General features: G+C 38.8%; 1 protein-coding gene across 1 annotated transcript; it reads right to left on the reverse strand.

Annotated features, from left to right (window-relative positions):
• Positions 1 to 2467: 2467 nt before the first annotated feature.
• On the reverse strand, positions 2468 to 22427 carry LOC126282078 (NADH dehydrogenase [ubiquinone] 1 beta subcomplex subunit 2, mitochondrial-like). Its single transcript, XM_049981537.1, has 3 exons — positions 22247 to 22427; positions 9042 to 9165; positions 2468 to 2826 (listed from the first exon to the last, which is right to left on the reverse strand). Exons 1-3 carry the CDS (start codon positions 22351 to 22353, stop codon positions 2752 to 2754), a joined length of 306 nt encoding a protein of 101 aa, XP_049837494.1. The 5' UTR covers positions 22354 to 22427; the 3' UTR covers positions 2468 to 2751.
• Between the last annotated feature and the right edge of the window lie 592 nt (positions 22428 to 23019).

Here is a 23019-nt window from a genome sequence, read left to right on the forward strand (position 1 = left end):
CTGGACTGAAGAGTTTCCAGCAAACAGAGCACAACATGTCATTCTCAAAGAAGAGAAGTCTTAATCCATAAAAGTGCGTGCCCCAAGGGAGTGTTATAGATCCACTGCTCTTCGCAATATAAAAATGACATAGTAGACAACTTTAGAACTTCCCTGGGGCTTTTCATGACGCTTGGTCCAGAGAGTGGCAATTGACCCTCAACATAAACAAATGAAACATTTTTCAATAGCAACTTGGGGTGTCAAGTGATTACTATATGCTGGGAAAGCAGCACAACATGTTGTTTAATTGTGTGTTAATTTATTTGTGACAAGCTGATGTTCCCCACTCATTTTATTTGACGCAACATCACTATGTGACTTTCAGTATTATAACTGAACTACTCAGCATTTGCAATGTGTATTTTGGTAGGTGCCACAAATGGATACCAGAAAGATAGTTTATCACTGCTACTTTGAGTCAGTTATTCGTTATGGCATAATCTTCTGGGGAAATTCAGCAAATATCACTAGGCTCCTAGTATTACAAAAGAAAGTAATTAGAAACATGTGCTTTGTAAAAAAAAAAAAATGGGAATCCTGTCGACCACTGTTAAAAAATTTAAAAATACTATCTATCCCCTCACTTTACATATAGGAGATGGTGGTGTTCCTATATAGAAATCTACATACACTAGACACTTTCCGTTTTGACCACAACTACAGCACTCTTCACAGAGATAACTTCAAACTTCCAACACATCGTTTAAAACCTTATGACCAAACGCCAGAGTATATGGCGTTAAAAATTCTGAATTGTACATTTTACATAGTTTATTTGTACTGTTATATTCACAATGCTCGATACCCTTCAAGGCAAACTTTGCTTTGCAGCACTAGATCTGAAGGTGATCTGTTCATCAGGTTGCATCAAGTAATAAATAATTTACCAATCCAAATGGCTTTTTCTTTCATTATACCAACATCAGTCATGATTTTTTTCAAGATAGGTCTTCAATCATGAGTTATTTGGGAGTTTTCCACTTTCATAACTGCTGTAACTGCCAGTTCAAAAAATGGTTCAAATGGCTCTGAGCTCTATGGGACTTAACATCTATGGTCATCAGTCCCCTAGAACTTAGAACTACTTAAACCTAACTAACCTAAGGACATCAGGCAACACCCAGCCATCACGAGGCAGAGAAAATCCCTGACCCCGCCGGGAATTGAACCTGGGAACCCGGGCGTGGGAAGCGAGAATGCTACCGCACGACCACGAGATGCGGGCAACTGACAGTTGTAGGACATCTAATTTGAGTATCTGCTACTTCCTACTGGGATCTGTAAGTTGGGGCCACTTTTTCTCTATCATTGAAGGCTCTGATATGTTTCTGGATTTCTGTTAATATTTACTCTTTGGAGCTAGAACATCAAGCTTCATATGACTTACTGTGTTATCCTTGTTCAGAAGTATGTTGTTCCAGCTGATTTGATTTTTTTCTAAATAACGGACACTATACACGCTCAGTAATCTCATTATTTTGTAAATGACAATTACATTCTGTTAAAAAAATGAACACCAATGCCAACAGGCATAATAAAAATATTCCTCTATTTAAAACTTATTCTGTAATGCTTTTCTTTCTTGTGCATCAGTTGCACATATTTAATTGAGTGTTATTAAAGCTTTCAGTAGTAGCTGCCTTTTTTTTAATTTATTTTTAACACCTATGTATATGATATGATTTGAATTTAAAGTTTTGAAGCCAGCAATCACAATCAAAATAATTGAAATGTGAAACTCTTTCTATGGTTGTCCCCCTCTCGGAATACGTGGTCAATAACTACATCTTGTTTAAGTGAAATGTCTTTATTAAGGCAAGCATAGACAGACTTTCTAGTGCATGGTCAAAATGGTATGCACCTACCTACATTAAGTGTTGAGCTACCTCCACTGTCTGTACAGAACACTACTACACTCTTTTCACTAGAATACAACAGAACACTATTAGTAAGGAATATTTCTTTATTACAGCAGAAATTTTCTGTAGTAATAACTCTAGCTGTTCTGTTGTCGTCAATGTTCATCATCCACAAATAAAATTATGTTTAGAAAACAATCACCATTACTTAGGACACAGCTTGTTGCTTATTTCTTCCAGCCTTAAAATGATGCACCTGTATGAATAAATATGATATATATATATATATATATATATTAGTTGTTTATTCCTTTAATTTTCACAGTGTATACTTGGCATTACCCACAAATATCGCCGGATTCTTCCATCACCCACCATATTAGAGAAATATTCACCTAAGTAGATGCTTTTAAATTCAAATATGAATATCCATTTAATTTCCTTCTCTTTTTTTGTTAAGATACCATAGAGCAAACATGCTATTTATTAGGGAGCACCTTGCCCTAACTTTGCAGTGCTCATCTAGCAGAAGTGCATTTTTCATTCATGTAATAATTTTACAGACATGCTGAAATATACGCCATATATTTTTTAAGCAAAACTGATCCTACATCATTATTTTAGTTGCATCCAAACTGTCTTTATTAAACCCACAGATAAATATGGAAATGTGATTCACGCTTTACTTGAAAAGTCTGAGAACGTGAATTACATCTCCAAATTACGTTTTTAAGAGCTCGCAGAACAGACTGAATACATTACAATTTACACTTTATATACAAATTCACAAACAGTTCTTCATCTATATAAATAGAAATAAATTCTGCAGCACTAATGAAACAATTCTCATTTATTCCTCTTCATCTGGTGGTATGCCTAGCTCTTCGTCTGTCCATTTTGATGGATCAGGATATGGAAATTCGCCCTGTAAACAACAAAGGAAAGCTGGTCACAAATGTTATTTTATCTATGAGGGCAAATTCAAAGAAGATACTTAAAATAAGAATAACAGCAGGTAAGCAAACGTTACACAATACAATGGTCAGTGACACATGCAAGATTCTTATGCAACATTATCTTTAGCAGTTTAGAGTGACAGGTGGGATCTGGGGATTGACTTAAGCTAAGAAGGGTATACAAGACAGTACATCAAATTAATCAAACAGAAAAACATGTCTAAAACTAAGTCATATTAGCTTCACTTTTTATTATTTCATTCCACAGATTACAGAAGCTCCAGTTAATCTTTTGCCCTTTTTTAACATCATTTTGCTACTGTCACATTGCAGATGAAGGCCATTCAAAGGCAATTGGAATCATATTCACTTTGCAAGTTATGTGACAAAATTGCTCTCCACTGGCGAACGACACGTCTAAAAGTGAGAATGACACACTACCTAGCATACTAATACTCCCTTTCTTGGGAAGGAGAGTGGAGTATGCTGGGAAGATTGAAAAAGAAGGGAAAGTCACTCAACACACCTAGATGAGAGGAAAAATCTGCTGTTCCAAAAGCTGGGTAGTTTGTCACTTTAACATTTACATTTGACTATCTGCAATACATTATCTGATCAAAAGTATCCACACACCTATTAGTGAACATTAATATGGGGTTTGTCCACCCATTGCCTTTATGACTACTTATACTCTGCTGGGGACACTTTCAGTGAGGTGTCTGCATGTCTGTGGAGCAATGGCAGCCCATTCTTTCTCAAGAGCTGAAACCAGGAAAAATAGTGAGTCTGACATGGGGCAGGAGTGAAGTTGAGGCTGTGAATCATCCCAGAGGTGTTTCATTGGATTCAGGTTGGGACTGTAAGCAGAGCAGTCAAAATTAGAAATATTATTGTCCGTAAACCATTGCCTCAAAGAACCTACTTTATGAGAGGGTGTACTGTCTTGCTGATACAAACAGTAAGTCTCCGATCTGCTCCCCTACAGTAAGCAGTGTTGAACAATGTGGTCACACACTTCCGCATTCAGCATTTTCTTTGGCACAATATGGGGATTACAACACAAACCACGAAACACACCCCCATATCATACTCTATTGATACCTCCATGGTACTTCAGTTGGCACCACAGATGGAAATCCAAACCCTTCCACTGGAGTGCCACGTGGCATAGTGTGATTCATCACTGCAAGTCCATTGCTTCCACTCATTCACTGTCCAGTAGCACTTCTGCTTACATGATGACGTGTTGTCTAACACTGATTACAGAAATACACAACTTACAAGGAGCTGCCTGATGACTGTACTCAATTCTTTTGAATCCCCTACAAACGCATGAGGCCCACTTGATCTTGGTTTACCAGTGTTTTTTCTCTTTGCATTCCCACTTCACAAGGACATCACCAAAGGTTGACTTGGGCAGCTTTAGAAGCGTGGAAACATCTCTGATAGATCTGTCACTTAGGTGATATCCAATGATCACGTCAGAAATTATTAAGCTCTCCTGACCAAACCATTCTGTTATTCTGTTTTGACAACAAAGTACTCTCTGCCTCCTTTTACATTGGTGAGACCGCATTACATAGTGGTGTCTGGTACCTTTAATCACACAGTGTCCTACACATTTTGCCTCCTGAAGGTAAGTACTGGTCATCAAATTTGTCTCTTAATTTATTAATTTTCTCGACTGAATTTACCTTCAACACAATTAACTGATGATGGTGTTGGGACAGCAACCAGCCACCAATTTACTTTCAGTTCCTTTATTCAAAGGGTACTGTTACCAGTTTCGAATAGTTATGACTCATCTTCAGACGGTTTCCATGCTTTCCTTACAACATGTGGTGCGTAGGGAAGGCAAATGGTTGACTTCGCTTTATTGGGAAAATTTTAGGAAAGAGAATTTCACCTATAAAGGAGACCACATATAGGACACTGGTGATCCTATTCTTGAGTACTGCTCTACTGTTTGGGATACTTACCAGGTCGGATTGAAGGAAGACATTGATGTAACTCAGAGGAGGGCTGTTAAGAGTTGTTACTGGTAGGTTTGAACAAAACTTTAGTGTTATGGAGATGCTTTGGGAAATCAACTGGGAATCCCTAGATGAAAAGCAGTGTTCTTTTCAGGAAACACTGTTGAGAAAATTTAGAGAACCTGCATTTGAAGCCAACTGCTGAATGATTCTGCTCCCGCCAACATATATCACACATATGGACCATGACAATAAGATACGAGAAATTAGGTCTCATACAGACAGTCGCTTCTTCTTGCTCTATTTCCGAGTGGAACAGAAAGGGAAATGACAAGTAGTGGTACATGGTACCCTCCACCTTGCACCTTATGATGGTTTGCAGAGTATCTATTGTATGTGTCGATGTAGATGTATAGGTTCACATCCATTTTACTCTTTTTGTTAATGTTGGCAACTTCTGTTTGTCTGCCTCTTGCCACTTGGTATCGATGTAAGGTCAAAATTGCGATTGTGGAAATTAAGTAACACTGGGCCCACAAGTTGGTCATACTTTTGCAAAGAACCAGAATCTGTGAGGTACAATATACAAGTCAGTGTAAACAGTCCAGTCAACAAACAGACAGTGAAAGGGAGAGGAAGTGAGGAGTCACAAACATCAAGAGTTGCTTCTTGTGTGCTCTGTGAATGAGTGTGTTTGCTTGTTTTGATATTAGCTGGCCACAGCCACAATTATTAGTTTTGTAAAAAAAGACAACTGTTGGAACTGCATCTTTCATTATCGTGCATGTGATAATTTTCATCTGAACTCTACATCCCACCAACTTGGAGGAATTTAATTACTTTGGGACACACGGCCTCATGCTAAGATCCAACAAGAATTTAATCTTTCTTACTACCACTAAGTGAAGCATTTGCACTACACATGAGATCCAATAGGCTAGTAAACATGTTTGCTAAGGATATGCAAAGTAAGTGTTTACAAAATAAACTGTGTGTGTGTGTGTGTGTGTGTGTGTGTGTGTGTGTGTGTGTGTGAGAGAGAGAGAGAGAGAGAGAGAGAGAGAGAGAGAGAGAGAGAGAGAGAGAGAGATGAAAGCCACCAATGTAATTGCATGGACTTTATTACTGTACTTGGGGAAGTTACATTAACTGCATTTTAAGTTGGCCCTGCTTGACTTGGCCGTGTCTTAGCTAGACTTAATACACTGAGACATAGCTGTAGTGTGATTGTCACACTGTAGTGAATGAAGATAGGACATATCTGCCTCAAAAGAAAATAGGTGGCAAGTTGCAATTTTCAGGTAGTGTGGGAGAAAAAGTAATTAGATGTAATACATAATGGAAAGTGGTGGTACCAAATACGGACATTTTGCCCCTTCTTTTCTTGGCATAAACTTATAGAGCAGATAGTGGAACTTAAAATATTCGACTAACTCTGTATGCTTTACAACAAAGAACTACCAAAAATTTAGGAAAAGAATGTTTTATGTCAGATTTTCATGTTTTTGGCAGAGAATAGGTTGCCTAAAAGATCTCTTAACACCAATTTTCTAGCAAATGCAATGTAAATATGAGGCTAAACTGAGACATTGTACATACATTCTATTAATGCAGTTGCTATGGCTATTGTAAAATGTTTATGTTTTGGAAAGCTGTAAGAATGGCCACTTGCAACTGCCATTATTGAAATTTTTGCTAGAAAGCACTGCTTTTGCTACAAATGATAATTCGTTAATGAAACGGCAAATAAATAAAAAAAATCAGTTCTAAATTGTCAGCGATTCTGGAGTTTTTGCAACCAGAATGTGATCACTGCAACAATATCTTGTTAAAGAAAGCAGAATTAACTGTTTTTAAAATTATATTCACAGTCAAATAATTTATCATTTCAAAGAAAATCTCCTGTATCAAAATACCACACAAAGCATGACACAGCCAGAATTCTATATCGCTGTACATCCATTATTGCTTACGGAATATTCTTAATTGGATAGCTGACAACAGAATACAGCTGACAATTCACATGTAAACAAGAATATAAAATTTTATTGGTGCTCTTTGTCACCATTCAGGGAACATCATATTTTATGTCTTTCATGGTAATAACATTATTCTGAAAAAAGGAAGAAGAAAGGCTTTTTGTTAAATATAATCTCTACCAAATTTAGTGAAGCATTTATTAAATTATAAAATTATGAGTTTCACTTGACCAAGAGGTGAGCAGAAGGTTCTTGCTAATTAATCGCACCACGGCCAGGGATATACGAGGGCTATTCGGAAAGTAAGGAACGATAGATAGCGAAATGGAAACTGTTTTATTTGCAACAGTTAGCTACAACTTCCAGCTACTTATCTCCATAGTCGCCGATCCAACTTGGACATTTGTTGTAGCGTTGTAACAACTTTCCAATACCCTCGCTATAGAATGCAGCCACCAGTGCTTTCTGCCAATTCTCTACGCTGGCTTACAGCTCGCTGTCTGTGACAAGATGTTGTCTTCATAGCCAGCGGTTCATGTGAGAAGAGATGAAACTCAGAGACACAAATACAGGCTGTATTGTAGGTAATCAAACATTTCCCGTTGCCTTCCACTGATGATGATGATGAAATGATAATGAGGACTACACAATATCCAATCCCTGAGTGGAGAAAATCTCCGACCCACCGGGAATCAAACCTGGGCCCCTTGGTGTGACAGGCTGCCGCACTGACCACTCAGCTATCTGGGCGGACAATGCTGCATAGCTTCAGGCGAAATTCCTCACTAGGCCCTCTTACTTGGCGGGAGACACTATTGTTCTATGTAGCTGTATCTTTATGTGCTCCCTGTGTGTTCAGAACTAAAAAGAAAGATGTAACGCGATCGACAGGCATGCTGGAGGCACTGCCCAACACACCTGTGCAACACTTCATCAGATTTTCACTGTGGTTTTCATTTTGTGACCAATTGTTTCTTACTTTCCGAATAACCTTCATACAAATGAAAAAATGTAGAGTGGCAGCCTCTTTTTATCGGGGTTGCTGGGGTGTATAGCGGAATCCAATACTTCACAAAGACCATAGTGTTCATTCTCAGGCATGTACTTTATGATACCCTTCCCATTATTTGTCTCAAGACCCTCTCATAATGATATGGAATGCATATCTTTAATAGAAGGTAACACTTTAACTGTTAATTTGCTTGTGATAATCACAGACAGCCTGTCTTCACAGTAACTAACTTCAGTACAACTATTTATTCTTGGACAATTTCTATTTGCTGTCCTACTTCCAGCCTGACGTCATTGTTTCATCAGCTACAGCTAAGTCTTAACAGGTTGAAGAAATTGTATGGTGAAACAGTTTCTATTTCTTATAACAGAAGTTTGTTTATTGACTTTAATCTTGGTTGTTCTTTCTTTAATTTATTTAAGATAAAAGAGGGGACACTGTTACATGTCTTAAAGAATCAATGAAGTACCTTACCCTCATATTGAATCAGAAACTGACTTCAACGCCGCATCTGAAGAATATGAACTCACAAGGCACTCAATAGTGCCAAGGTAAGAGAGCAGATATCAACTCTGCAAATGATACATTTCAACAAACTTAAGTTATCTTTCTCTGATATTTGGGTTAGCGTGACCATTATATTGAGAATATTAAGACTGTGCATCATTACTGTTAACGCCAGAAACTGTGGCTTACAAAACAATTCTTGGGCCACAAAAGAACATTAAGATATGGTAATAGGATTTCCAGTACCAACAATCATGCAGTTGTTCACATCAATGACAGCTTGCGCACTTCCCTTAAATGCTTTTCATTTAATATGGTTTGAATGTTTGCAGAGGAAAATATTGTCACATGGAGGACGTTCTATGGCAAAACACAAATGTATATAGAATCTGCTTGGGAAACCTAAAACTCAAAGTATACATTCAGTGTCGTTACTACTATTACTGTGATACTGCAGTGACTTTCTTGTATAGAAAACCAAATATTTAAAAAAGTCCTGCTTATAATTGTACTGTACAATAGTTAAAACTATTAATGCACAAATGTGTTTTCTGGTATATCAAACTTGGACCTCACAAACATAATACAACACACAACATATATTATTTTCTTATAGTAAATCAGTGCAGATGTAAGAACCGGTGAGGGGGAAAAAAAAAAGGAAGGAAGGAACAGTAAAGAAATGTAACAATTTTGAGCAGAAAAAACCTTACTGTAATATGCTCTGGTTCATGCCAAAGGTGCCACAGGATCCACCACCACATGTAGGCTCCGACTGCTTCTGCTAAGAATATTGTAATTTTTGCATGTGGTTTTGGGGCTGATCGGTATACATATCTGGCAACATATAAGGAAATGTTACTAAACAAATATTTGAACTGTATATCACATTTTCTGTACACACAGTAGTATTAAATACATTAAATTAAAATAAAGTTGAAGCTATATATAGTAGATTTTGATGTTTTGGTGCATTGCACTTTATTCTGATCTCTTTTCGTACACACAGTGCCAAAATGAGAGACAGTACCAATAGGTAAATCACAGAGCACATAAAACTTTTTGAAAGTAGCCTGCATGCCACAGAAAGTCAAAATATTTTTTATTTACAGTGTTGGGGCAACAAGAAGTAACACAAGCTGTTCCTCAAAGACCTGTTGGATAAAAGTTGTAGAAAATCTCTTATTATTTTTTGATTCCATAATAACACAAACAATACTGAAACGTAAGGAGTTTTCAAATTAAATGGTACAAAATGTTGCAGCAACCACACCATTTGAAAGTTGCTTATGCCGCTGCGGGATAATGTAGCGAGACATCTAGGAGAGTGAAGTATGCGTCATCTCCTACCCCTAAAAACTGCGAAACTGTACTCTCAGCAGGCAAGGTGATGCTCACCGTCTTTTTTGAAGTCCAACACCCATCAAATTTCTCGAGCACTGAAAAACCATTAACAGTGACATGTACTGTGAGACACTCCATAGCTTATGCGAGTCCATTAAGAGCAAGCAACCTGAAATAATCGTGGAGGGAGTGATTCTGCTCCATGATAACATGTGTCCACACATCTCTAATGTCACACAAAGTGCAATGGCCAAGCTCAGGTGGGAGCAACTCGAGCATCCCCTTCAAGATCCGATATGTCGCCCTGTGACTTGCATGTGTTTGGTCCGCTAAAAAACACATCTCAACGGGAAACATTTCAACTCTAATAAGGACCTGAAGGCTCCTGTCCCTGCCACAGGCATTCTGAGAACAGGAAAGCCTTTGGCTCATCAAACAGTGGGATAACTGTGCTCAGCCTCTGGTGATTACTTTCGAATAAAGAGTGCAATTATACCTACAGTGTTGTTTCTTATCTTTTCTTTTGAATGCCCTTCAATTTATATAAAAAACCTGACGTAGATTATGGAAAAAAATCTTCTGGAAAAATAAGGTAATGCAACATTGTGGCAACAGACATTAAATTTCTATATGTCCACAATCTATTGGTTATGACCTGTAGATTAAAACTGAAGAAACTGCAAAAATGTGGGAAATTAAGGAGATGGGACCTGGATAAACTGAAAGAACCAGAGGTTGTACAGAGTTTCAGGGAGAGCATAAGGGAACAATTGACAGGAATAGGGGAAAGAAATACAGTAGAAGAAGAATGGGTAGCTCTGAGGGATGTAGTAGTGAAGGCAGCAGAGGATAAAGTAGGTACAAAGACGAGGGCTGCTAGAAATCCTTGGGTAACAGAAGAAATATTGAATTTAATTGATGAAAGGAGAAAATATAAAAATGCAGTAAATGAAGCAGGCAAAAAGGAATACAAACGTCTCAAAAATGAGATCGACAGGAAGTGCAAAATGGCTAAACAGGGATGGCTAGAGGACAAATGTAAGGATGTAGAAGCTTATCTCACTAGGGGTAAGATAGATACTGCCTACAGGAAAATTAAAGAGACCTTTGGAGAGAAGAGCACCAAGTATATGAATATCAAGAGCTCAGATGGCAGCCCAGTTCTAAGCAAAGAAGGGAAGGCAGAAAGGTGGAAGGAGTATATAGAAGGTTTATACAAGGGCGATGTACTTGAGGACAATATTATGGAAATGGAAGAGGATGTAGATGAAGACGAAATGGGAGATACGATACTGCGTGAAGAGTTTGACAGAGCACTGAAAGACCTGAGTCGAAACAAGGCCCCCGGAGTAGACAACATTCCATTAGAACTACTGACGGCCTTGGGACAACCAGTCCTGAGAAAACTCTACCAGCTGGTGAGCAAGATGTATGAGACAGGCGAAATACCCTCAGACTTCAAGAAGAATATAATAATTCCAATCCCAAAGAAAGCAGGTGCTGACAGATGTGAAAATTACCGAACTATCAGTTTAATAAGCCACGGCTGCAAAATACTAACGCGAATTCTTTACAGTCGAATGGAAAAACTGGTAGATGCAGACCTCGGGGAGGATCAGTTTGGATTCCGTCGAAATGTTGGAACACGTGAGGCAATACTGACCTTACGACTTATCTTAGAAGAAAGATTAAGAAAGGCAAACCTACGTTTCTAGCATTTGTAGACTTAAATAAAGCTTTTGACAATCTTGACTGGAATACTCTTTTTCAAATTCTAAAGGGGGCAGGGGTAAAATACAGGGAGCGAAAGGCTATTTATAATTTGTACAGAAACCAGATGGCAGTCATAAGAGTCGAGGGGCATGAAAGGGAAGCAGTGGTTGGGAAAGGAGTGAGACAGGGTTGTAGCCTCTCCCCGATGTTATTCAATCTGTATATTGAGCAAGCAGTAAAGGAAACAAAAGAAAAATTTGGAGTAGGTATTAAAATTCATGGAGACGAAGTAAAAACTTTGAGGTTCGCCGATGACATTGTAATTCTGTCAGAGACGGCAAAGGACTTGGAAGAGCAGTTGAACGGAATGGACAGTGTCTTGAAAGGAGGATATAAGATGAACATTAACAAAAGCAAAACGAGGATAATGGAATGTAGTCAAATTAAATCGGGTGATGCTGAGGGAATTAGATTAGGAAATGAGACACTTAAAGTAGTAAAGGAGTTTTGCTATTTAGGAAGTAAAATAACTGATGATGGTCGAAGTAGAGAGGATATAAAATGTAGACTGGCAATGGCAAGGAAAGCGTTTCTGAAGAAGAGAAATTTGTTAACATCGAATATAGATTTATGTATCAGGAAGTCGTTTCTGAAAGTATTTGTTTGGAGTGTAGCCATGTATGGAAGTGAAACATGGACGATAACTAGTTTGGACAAGAAGAGAATAGAAGCTTTCAAAATGGGGTGCTACAGAAGAATACTGAAGATAAGGTGGATAGATCACGTAACTAATGAGGAGGTATTGAATAGGATTGGGGAGAAGAGAAGTTTGTGGCACAACTTGACTAGAAGAAGGGATCGGTTGGTAGGACATGTTTTGAGGCATCAAGGGATCACAAATTTAGCATTGGAGGGCAGCGTGGAGGGTAAAAATCGTAGAGGGAGACCGAGAGATGAGTACACTAAGCAGATTCAGAAGGATGTAGGTTGCAGTAGGTACTGGGAGATGAAGCAGCTTGCACAGGATAGAGTAGCATGGAGAGCTGCATCAAACCAGTCTCAGGACTGAAGACAACAACAACAACATGTCAACTACTTAAATAAACAGGTAACAGAATGCTTATTTGGTGGGTAAGAGTTTACCCACTTATTCTCACTGAAATCATTGCGAATGAAATAGTAGATGAGAATCAGTGACGTACTTTCTAAATTAGATAGATCCAGTTTAAGTTGAAAGGTGACAACCTGGTTGAGAATTGGTGAAGCCAATGAATGTGAATATTAAAGAAAGGTTGTGGTAACAAAGTGGCCTGTAACATATATTAGATAATGGATGAGCATTTTGAGGTGTATTATCTACATGTTGCTGTTGTGGTCTTCAGTTCAGAGACTGGTCTGATGCAGCTCTCCATGCTACTCTATCTCCTGCAAGCTGCTTCATCTCCCAGTACCTACTACAACCTACATCCTTCTGAATCTGTTAAGTGTATTCACCTCTTGGTCTCCCTCTACAATTTTTACACTGCAAGCTGCCCTCCAATACTAAATTGGTGATCCCTTGATGCCTCAGAACATGTCCTACCAAACGATCCCTTCTTCTAGTCAAGTTGTGCCACAAACTCCTCTTCTCCCCATTTCTATTCAATACCTCCTCATTAGTTATGTGATCTACCCATCTAATCTTCAGCATTCTTCTGTAGCACCACATTTCGAAAGCTTCTATTCTCTTCTTGTCCAAACTATTTATCGTCCATGTTTCACTTCCATACATGGCTACACGCAGTACAAATACTTTCAGGAACGGCTTCCTGACACTTAAATCTATACTTGATGTTAACAAATTTCTCTACTTCAGAAAAGCTTTCCTTGCCATTGCCAACCTACATTTTATATCCTCTCTACTTCGACCATGATCAGTTACTTTGCTCCCCAAATAGCAAAACTCATTTACTACTTTAAGTGCCTCATTTCCTAATCTAATACCCTCAGCATCACCTGACTTCATTCCATTATTCTCGTTTTTCTTTTGTTGATGTTCATCTTATATCCTCCTTCCAAGACACTGTCCATTCCGTTCAACTGCTCTTCCAGGTCCTTTGCTGTCTCTGACAGAATTACAATGTCATCGGCGAACCTCAAAGCTTTTATTTCTTCTCCATGGAGTTTAAATCCTACTCCAAATTTTTCTTTTGTTTCCTTTACTGCTTGCTCAATATACAGATTGAATAACATCAGGGACAGGCTACAACCTGCCTCACTCTTGCCCCAACCACTGCTTTCCTTTTGTGTCCCGCGACTCTTATAACTGTACAAATTGTAAATAGCCTTTCGCTCCCTGTTCTATGTAAGTAAACTACAAAAAATACAAATCAGTGTCCACTATGTAACTTTTATGAAATTCTGAACTAATTGTAAGTGTAGATTATATGCAAAAATGACAAAATAAGCTTCATCCACAACAGTAGAAATTAACATCAGATTTCATATGCTTCAGACCTGCTTAGTGTGATGCTTATTCACAACTACTCCTTTCTATTTCAATCGTGTTGTTTGAGAAGCCATAGAATATGCACTAGGGACCATCTCCTCAAGGCTTGGGAACCGCACTGGGTTTAATTAAGAATACTCTCAGCAAACAAAACAATCTGGTGAACTGGGCAGACAAAGCACCTACAACAGCGTTACAACAGGTGCCGGCACCAGTGTTTCCACGACCACTGATTCACAGGCTCAGCCTGCGGAGGGAATGGCTGGCTGGGGGTGGGGATACAAGTCGGCCGCACATCAGCACATCAGACATCTTGCCATTGTCAGATATGTTAATGAACAACACCGTCCCAGTATTTGGAAGTCTGTGACAAGATCCTGGTATGTTCATATCCCATGGCATGAATCTTTGACAAACAGTGCTCTGTAACTGCTGGCTTGTCGGGATACATCACTTGAGTGTGCCTCTTGTGTTCTCGCTAACAGTCTTCAACAGTGTGCACTGTCTGTTCAATACATGTCTTTCCACATTGACATGGAATCTGGTATACACCAGCCATCAGCAAACCAAGAATATCTTTGACGCATCTTAATAATGCTAGAGTTTTACTGGGCACGCAAAACACAGTTTTTACCCAGTTCTTCTTCAATATGCATCCGATTTTTCCTGATAGTTCACCAGTGTAAAGTATAAAGGCAGTGGCTGCCTCTTCCTCTGTGACTTCTTCAGTCTTCACAGCTTTTACTGTTGTGGTAGGGCAGAGAGTGTCCCTAATCTGCCATTCTGGATACCCATTTCTTTCAGAATACAGTTCTGACATGTTCCAGGTCTTTAGGCAGACACTCCGCATCTGAGATGATGCACGCCCTGTGTACTAGTGTTTTTAGTACCACATTCCTCTGTGAAGGGTGGTGGCAGCTGTCTGCATGCAAATACAGGCCAGTGCGCGTTTTCTCCCAGTACACACACAGGCCAAGGGTGCCGTCAGCTCTTCTCTTGACCGTAACATACAGGAATGGTAAATCTTCCTTCCGCTTTGTCTCCATAGTGAATTTATGTTGGGATATGTAAGGAAGTCAAGGAGTTTGTTCCTCCCAGGGGGCCAGCATACAAACATATCATCCACATAAAAAAATTAAAAAAAGAAATAAAAAAGAAAAGGAGCATTTGGGTTTCAATTTGGATGATGCCAGGGCTTTTTTTGTCAAAGTACTGCATATACAAATTTGCGCCATTTGTTCATAGAGTTCTCCATTAAATAGAAAATATGTGGCGGTCAGGACATGCCTGAAAAGTTCAGTGGCCTTCTATTTCTCACCAATAAGCTAAAGAGGCTCTCATAGATAAGCCCAGGGGAATAACAAAACACCACAGAATCTCACCAGGATAATGAATCTTTCATCATGAAGTTGTTGAGGCATTTTACAAAACTCACAGAATTGTAGATGTGATGAGGGCATTTACCAACATAACGGCTCAGTACTTCCATCACGTATTCTGCCAGAAAATATGAAGGTGCCCTAATGTAGCTGACACTGGGGCACAATGGCACCCCATCTTTGTGAACTTAAGGGAGTCCATAAAGTCTTGGTAGTACATATCCTTGAGGTAATAGATTCTTTGTGATCTCCTCTAGTAAATCCGTGTCCTTGAGAAGAGCCCTAGTCTTGTTCTCCATCATCTTTGCAGGGTCAGCATTGATCTTCCTATAGGAGTCGTCATCTAGCAACCACTGCACCTTCTCAATGCAGTCATAGTGGGAGAGAGCAACAGTGGTTTTGCCTTTGTCTGCAGATAAGACAACAATCTGAAGGCATACTCCTAGCTAGGTCCCGAATAGACCCCCCCCCTCCACACCCTCTCTCTCTGCTGGTAATATTCAACTTCATTGACTTAGTTTTCATTGAAGCATGGCTGGTTCCATGACATACTTCTTCAGCCGCTTCAGCCGGTAGTCGCACCGTAAACTGTTCAACTGCGCCAATGATGCCTGCAACCAGTATGAACTTAGGAGTTGGAACAAAATTAAGTCCCTTCTTCACAACAAACTGCATTGTCACTCAGCTCCATGTCAGTCAGATTAATAACCACCTCACACGGGGCCTCCAATGATGGTTTGTCAGAAAGATGAGATAATTTTCATAGTTAAGGTCTTGTGGCCTTCCTATGGGCAGAATAACCTGCCACCCTGGTAACACTGTAAGTCCAGTCCTAGATCCTGGAATTAAAATAATTGATCAGTTGTAAATGTAGTCTAAACAGTTCCTGGGAGTTGTACTCAGAGTTTTGATGGGTAAAGAGCACATTCCATGTAGCAAGGCAAGGCTGACCCGCCTCTTAATTCTCCTGGCTGTTGCAGAGTCGATGTGATGCGTCACTCTAGCAAAGTTTGACACATCTCTTCAGAAATGCAAGAGCACTCAGCAAATGGCATCTTTGGTGGTACAGCTGGTCAAATTTCTTCAAGCTATGATACATCTCCTCCCCATAAAGGTACATGATGTAACTCTTCAGTATCATCCAGCATATTTGTGAGCCAAACAGTCCACGTGTGTACTGCCAATTTAGTGTCCAACAGTCACAATGTTTTGGTGATCAGACTTGTCTCCATCGAACTGAGCTCCCGACAGAAATGTTAAGCTCTTATTTGGGTAAATGCCCTCATCACATCTGAAATTTTGTGGATTTTGTAAAAGGACTTGACAACTTCAGGATGAAAGACTCATATTCTGGTGAGTTTTGACACAATTTCATTATTCCCCAGAATGCCTCAATAACAGTCACTAGAGCTTATTGGTCAGAAATTTGACGAGAAGGTCATGAGTAGCCCACATTGCCTGTGGTCACAAATTTGTATATGGACTACCTCGAGAAGAAAGCCCTGGCATCAACCAAATGGAAACTCACATCTTTCTTTCCTTTATGTGGACGACACGTTCATCGTCTGGCCCCATGGAAGGGACAAACTCCTCGACTTCCTTACACATTTGAACTCTGGACCACTGTATGTATCGGAAGAAAATGCACACTGACCTGTATTTGCACACAGACAGCTGCCACCACCCTTCACACAGGAATTGGATGATAAAAACTCTAGAATACAGGACGTGCATCATCTTGCACACAGATAGTCTACCCCAGGAGCTGGAACACCTCAGAACCGTGTTCCGAAAAAATGGGTATCCAGAATGGCAGAGATTAGATGTACTCTCCACCCCATCACAACAGTACAACTAGTGAAGATGGAAGCAGTCATGGAGGAAAAGGAAGCCACTACCTTTATAACGTACAATGGCACACTATCAGGAAAAATCAGATGCATATTGAAGAAGTACCGAGTAAAAATTGTCTTTTGCCCACCCAACAAAATACAAGCACTATTGAGAAATGTTAATGATGATCTTGGTTTGTGGAGGCGTCAGTGTATGCCAGTTCTACGTCAATATGGAAATACATGTATTGGACAGACATGGCACACTGTCAGACATCGTTGCCAAGAACAAAGGAGACACACTCGATCTGATGTATCCCAACATGGCCGCAGAGCACTGTTTGCCTGAGACTTGCCCAATAGAGTACAAATGTATCAGGATGTTTACACAGACTTTCAAGTACTGGGACAGCATCGTTAGAGGGGCTGTAGAAATTTGCACCAGGGATGATCTCATCAACCGAGATTGTGTCTATAATCTTATCAAGGCTTTGGAACCAGTAATGGGTTTAATTATAAAGACTTTCAGCAAAAACAAAATGATCTGGCAACCAGGACAGGCAAAGCACACTCATGAATGCTACCATAGAAGCCGATGCTAGCATTTCAACATGTGTTATCAGGCGGCCGCATTGGGTACGGCCTACATGGGAGAGGATATAAGTTGGCTGTACATCCTCAGGAGCTCAGTTTGTCCGCACACCTCACAATGGTGATATGTCTGATCTCTGAAATCTTGAGCCCACTGGACACTAAAAACTAGCATTACAACAATAGAAAGTTCAATTGACAAATATGATGGGAGAAACAGAAGCAGCACAAACTTTCTACTGATTAACGACATCAAAATGGCACCAATGGCAAACAACCAATCAAATTATAATTTCATGATGTTACAGTCAACATTATGAATTTATAGCCTAATGCAATCTGTGATCTTGTTGCTAGATTTTATACCAAATTTACTGAAATAAAGAAATTTCATAAATTATGTGGTAACTGGCACTGCCCTTGTAGAGTTTTAATAAGTGAATTAAACAAATATTTTTATTTTTATCAGGGAGCAAAGAAATAGCAGATTCAAGTAAGTTGCTTTAGAAGTGATCAGTTAATTAAATCAGAAAGAATTTTAAAAATCTGTGCACTGCCACTAAGCTAAATCCTGCCTGTCATCTCAAAACCGAATAGAAAATTACATCTTGATTTTATTACTGATGCTTCAACTACCAAAAGAATAAGACAGTTTTAACAATTCTATTTTTCAGATGCCAGATTGCTTAACTGTGAAACTTCATGGTATTGAAAAGCTCAGTGTACTATCTGCACCCTAACGAAACCACTGAGGTGCCCACTTGACTGCAGAGTGAAAGACTTCACAGAGTATTAAACTTATGACTCAAGATTAAGCACTATTCCCTCAATCTTTACTCCTAGGCTGCTAGGACTGTGGGATAGTTAGACACATGCAACACGGGAGGTAACATGTCTATTGAAAACCACCATTGTGAAATGGTGCATGACAAAGGGTGCTGCTGGTTCATGATAACACATATTTTCATATTGCAAATTTAGAAATGCAGGAGAGTTACACCATCTCGAGTGGGAGACATTCAAGTGCCTGCCCTACAACCCTGATCTCTCCCCATATGATTATCATGCCCTCGGTCTCTTAAAACAGCCTTAAAGGATCAACTATTCCTGTTGGATGAGGATGTGCAGCAGGCAGTTACGGACTTCTTCGTACAGCAGGATATGGTGTTTTACTAAATGGGTGTCTTCCACCTGGTGGACTGGTGGGATGACTGCCTCAAAGCTCATAGGGATTTCGTATCATTGGTATATCAATTCTGGACAGTACAACCTTTGAATGGAAACTTTTTGATCATCCCTTATACTTCACGTACATCACATCAAAGTCTGACAGTTAATATCAGGAGTCCAATAGTTTATGTGAACAACCCACAGGTACAGGGAAGAAGTACAACAAAACAAAAACTGCAACCCAGTTAGTAACAAGTTCAAAGTTATTAAGTTCCAGCAAAGGGCCAACCATTTGCTGATAATTATCTGAAGGTAAGACTGACACTGAGACACCTTGAGAAGCTGATAAAATCAAAGTAGAAATGAATAAAACACTACACTTAGAAAGCTGGTCGCTGCATTGCAATGGTAAGCATAACGGTAACAAAGAATATGAGGTGTTAGTCTTGAAGGATGAATGAAGAGTAGTGAAGGTGGAAACATTAGATCTACTAAATGGGCAGCAAATACTGCTGTCAAAGGAACAACAGCTGTTCTCAAAGAATACAGTTTACGGATGAGTGTAAAGATAACTGTTTCTGATGCTATGAATGTGAGCACTGGAAGAATGAATGGTATCGTAATCCAACAAATACAGCTTGCTCAAAAGAAACTAGGAGAACCACAATTTATTGTCTGAACACCACACTCTTGGCAGTGCACTTCACGTAAGAACGAATGGCAAATGTGGACGAAATAACATCACCAAATATCGAGCATCCATTTATCCCAGATCTTGGTGAGAATAATTAGCAACTCAAGATGAATTTTTCAGAGAATTCAAGATGAGATTACTGAAACTTTGGGATGGGGTTGTGATATTAAGAAACTGGAAGGTTTACTAATGTTAAGCTTCAGAAAATACCAAACTTAAGGGACACAAGATGGAACTCCCGAGCAATACAGGTTCTTTTGGCATTTGTTCTTATACCAGAGAGACGAGACTCACTATTCCAATTCATAGATTAATTTCTTACAGGTGGACAGATCATTGTTTTAATGACAGTGTAAAATGCACATGACTACCAGAAGCTGCACAGCAGCTCACTGGTTCACGGAAAACCATTAAACTGTGTGAAAAAGTTTTGGAATCAAGAACCATCAAGACTATCAATTCTCAGTGTGCAGAGCAGGCAATAAAGTGTCTTCAAGATCTTAATATCTATTGTAAAATAAAGCAGAAACTTTTATTTGCATTAATTTTGTCCAGCCAGATACAAGAGTGATTTATGATGCAACATTTATCATATTTATACTTATAAGTTAGTAGTTTTGTATTTATTTGTAATTTGTATGTCATAAATAAGAATAAAGTTCTGTGAAAATTGATTTCTGCTGCTTGGTGGTGATAATTTTTTCGAAACTAAAATAACTTTTCATTATCCTTGAACAAAAGTTCAGCGATTTATGACAAGAACATGGGGTTACAAAAAACTCATAACCCTATAAAAAGAAGAATATTAGTTTAAAAAAGTTATAAGGTTCATTACTATGAAACAAGAAACAGCCAAAAACCAAGAACAGTTCACAGGATAAGATATTACGAGAAAAGTTCAACACACATGGGACCATACCTATTCAACTGCCTTCCAAATGATATCACCCAAATAAAGAACATTAATGCCTTCAACCAACCATTCAGAGAAATATTGGAGAAAACTCAATTGTATTCCTTACACGAATTTTCTGTTAGTTGGAAGGTAAATTTTAAATAATTGTGTGTGAAAAAGCAGAAAATTGACGTAACTGACATGAAATTTTGATAAACAACACATATGCAAATTTAAACACAGGGAATTACTCATAACTTTAAAGAATTCAAAACACTGTAAAATGCCATCAATTTATTATGCTGCAATCTGTTTTAAATAGACACTGAATTGAATAGTACACTACATAAATGTCATTGTGTAATTAAAATATCAAGGCCTATTATATGGAACATGCAACTAATAAAGAGGAATACTTGATACGAATAATGAACTTTTGCCAGTGGTAATATCAGAAACTTGTGATAAATGCTGTAAATAACATTGTGACAATTTAATATCAGTCACAATTTTTACAGTCTAAGCTACAAATCAGTGTCACCACGACCAGTTTTATTTCGTTCCACATTTGTTGGCTTTGCCAACCCACAATCAAACTGTTACCTTGCAACCTAACCTAGACCTCGGGAAAAGCTACAGATTAACCTGTCACCACAACCAATTTTTTTGCTTTGATTTTTGTTGGTTTTTTTTTCAACAAGCCTGTAAATATCCACACCACCAAAGACATTATGTCAGTGATCCAAGTGGATGATTCACATTGCATACAGAGTCGTTAAAATCTACAAATCCAATAAAAGATCACGTAATGATGTGTTGGCAACTAATTTTTGTTTGTGAGTAAATACAGAAACACTTTGTAACATGCATGTGTATATTGATGAGTCCAATACTAGAAATAATGACCAAAGGCTGAAAAATATTTAAAAAATAATGTATTCCCCAGTGATGCAAGGGGTATTTATAATGTTGAAGTATCCTTATCACAATGTTATGACCCATGGAGCACAGTTACGGAAAATACCACTAGGATAATTTTTCTGTTTTCCACTGTCACTTGTTTTAAAGGAAACAAGGGTTGCAAGTGCTGTTATATGTTAGATTGTCGAATTTTTATCTACAGGTCTGACATGAACATCTTATTCTTGTGGTGTGCTTGCAGACGTTAGTTTGGCTTTTACTATATACTTAACTGTTCCATATCACAATATAACCGAATCTTTTGCAGCCAACATCTGACAACTTTTTCTAGTCACATCTAAATCTTGATGGTTTCTGGTCTTAAAACATTAAAATTTCCGCGGACAAACGCACCAAATACAGTATTTCCATAAACCGTTGTTTCTATCTCGATTTCATGCTAACGTATTTTGATAGGCGTGTATTATTTGAAAGTAAACTTGCACCAGTGTTTTCGCAGACACATGAAACGCTGACCCATTGCTGGCAACCAAGTACAAAATTACTTCTTCAGAAACGGATGGTATATTTCTCTTAGTAAGCAAACGTTTTCCTTGAATTATCGAACTTCAATGGGCAAAACTACTGTCATACAAACTGCATGTCACAATTTATGCTATAAAACGTAAGCCTTACTAATATACACTGCAACTGGACTAAAACTGCACCAACAACTGAAACACCCTCCAACCTAGTTTTTCATAAACACCTTCTATACATTTTGCGATCAACAATGACTGACGGACTATTTTGAAGATAGGCCCGGAACACCGAAAAAATGCTTGTGAAAAAAATCGTCTGCTTCATTTAGAATGCTTTATTACCTGACTATGTCTACGCAAGGTTACTTACTCGCCACCGCCATTTAGAGGTGGTTTCAGCATAAACGTACGCCTCTGTATACTCTTCGAAGTTGACGCTAATCTCCGACACAGCAACAAACCCCTAGACGAAAACATTTTCACCTCCTCCTTCTACGAGGTCATTAACAACAGACACCCAGGTCTTCGGGGGACCAAAATATCAAAGATCTTCGACGCTGGAGACTGTCCGTATTTCTACAACGATTCACTGCAGTTCGTCACAAGACTGCGCGATCAATCCAACAAGAAACTGAAATGAGTACGGTACACCTGGTGTTAGGCTGAAATTGACCGATTAAATATGACGTGAACGTAAACACTGAGGATACACTGCACATTAGTCTGTTACTGCAACCGTCATCTGGCATTCGTTGACTTCGCCAACTCACAATCAAATCATCATCTTTCAGCCTAACCTAGAACTCGGGTGAAACCACAGATCAATCTATCACCACCACCAAATCGACCAATTACTGCCAAACACCAATTGTACCGTAGGCCTACTCATTTTAACGACTCATTTCAAACAGTTGATACACGCCCCACTGTATTTCCACGCCATATCCGTAAAAATTTCAATACTACACAAAAAAAATATCTAGTTTACACGACGACATTAGCTTCCGCAACTCGTTTCGCGCAAATGGTAGACATGGCGACACTACTGTACACTTCAGTTTCAATTGCCGGGATCGTGTCTGAATGAAAGTTTTGTGAACCGTACAAGTAGTGACGGAGTCAAAATTTGTCTGCATGACATCG

This window comes from Schistocerca gregaria, chromosome 1 (assembly GCF_023897955.1).
Source record: "Schistocerca gregaria isolate iqSchGreg1 chromosome 1, iqSchGreg1.2, whole genome shotgun sequence".
NCBI classification, from domain to species: Eukaryota; Metazoa; Arthropoda; class Insecta; order Orthoptera; family Acrididae; genus Schistocerca; species Schistocerca gregaria.

Excerpts from the sequence above, each read along its gene's own strand:
- LOC126282078 (XM_049981537.1), bottom strand. The coding sequence starts at position 22,353 with ATGTTTTCGTCTAGGGGTTTGTTGCTGTGTCGGAGATTAGCGTCAACT. Across the intron at positions 9,166-22,246 it reads CCTCTAAATGGCGGTGGCGA|ATATGTATACCGATCAGCCC; the intron begins GTAAGTAACCTT and ends ATATGTTGCCAG. Across the intron at positions 2,827-9,041 it reads ATGAACCAGAGCATATTACA|GGCGAATTTCCATATCCTGA; the intron begins GTAAGGTTTTTT and ends TGTTGTTTACAG.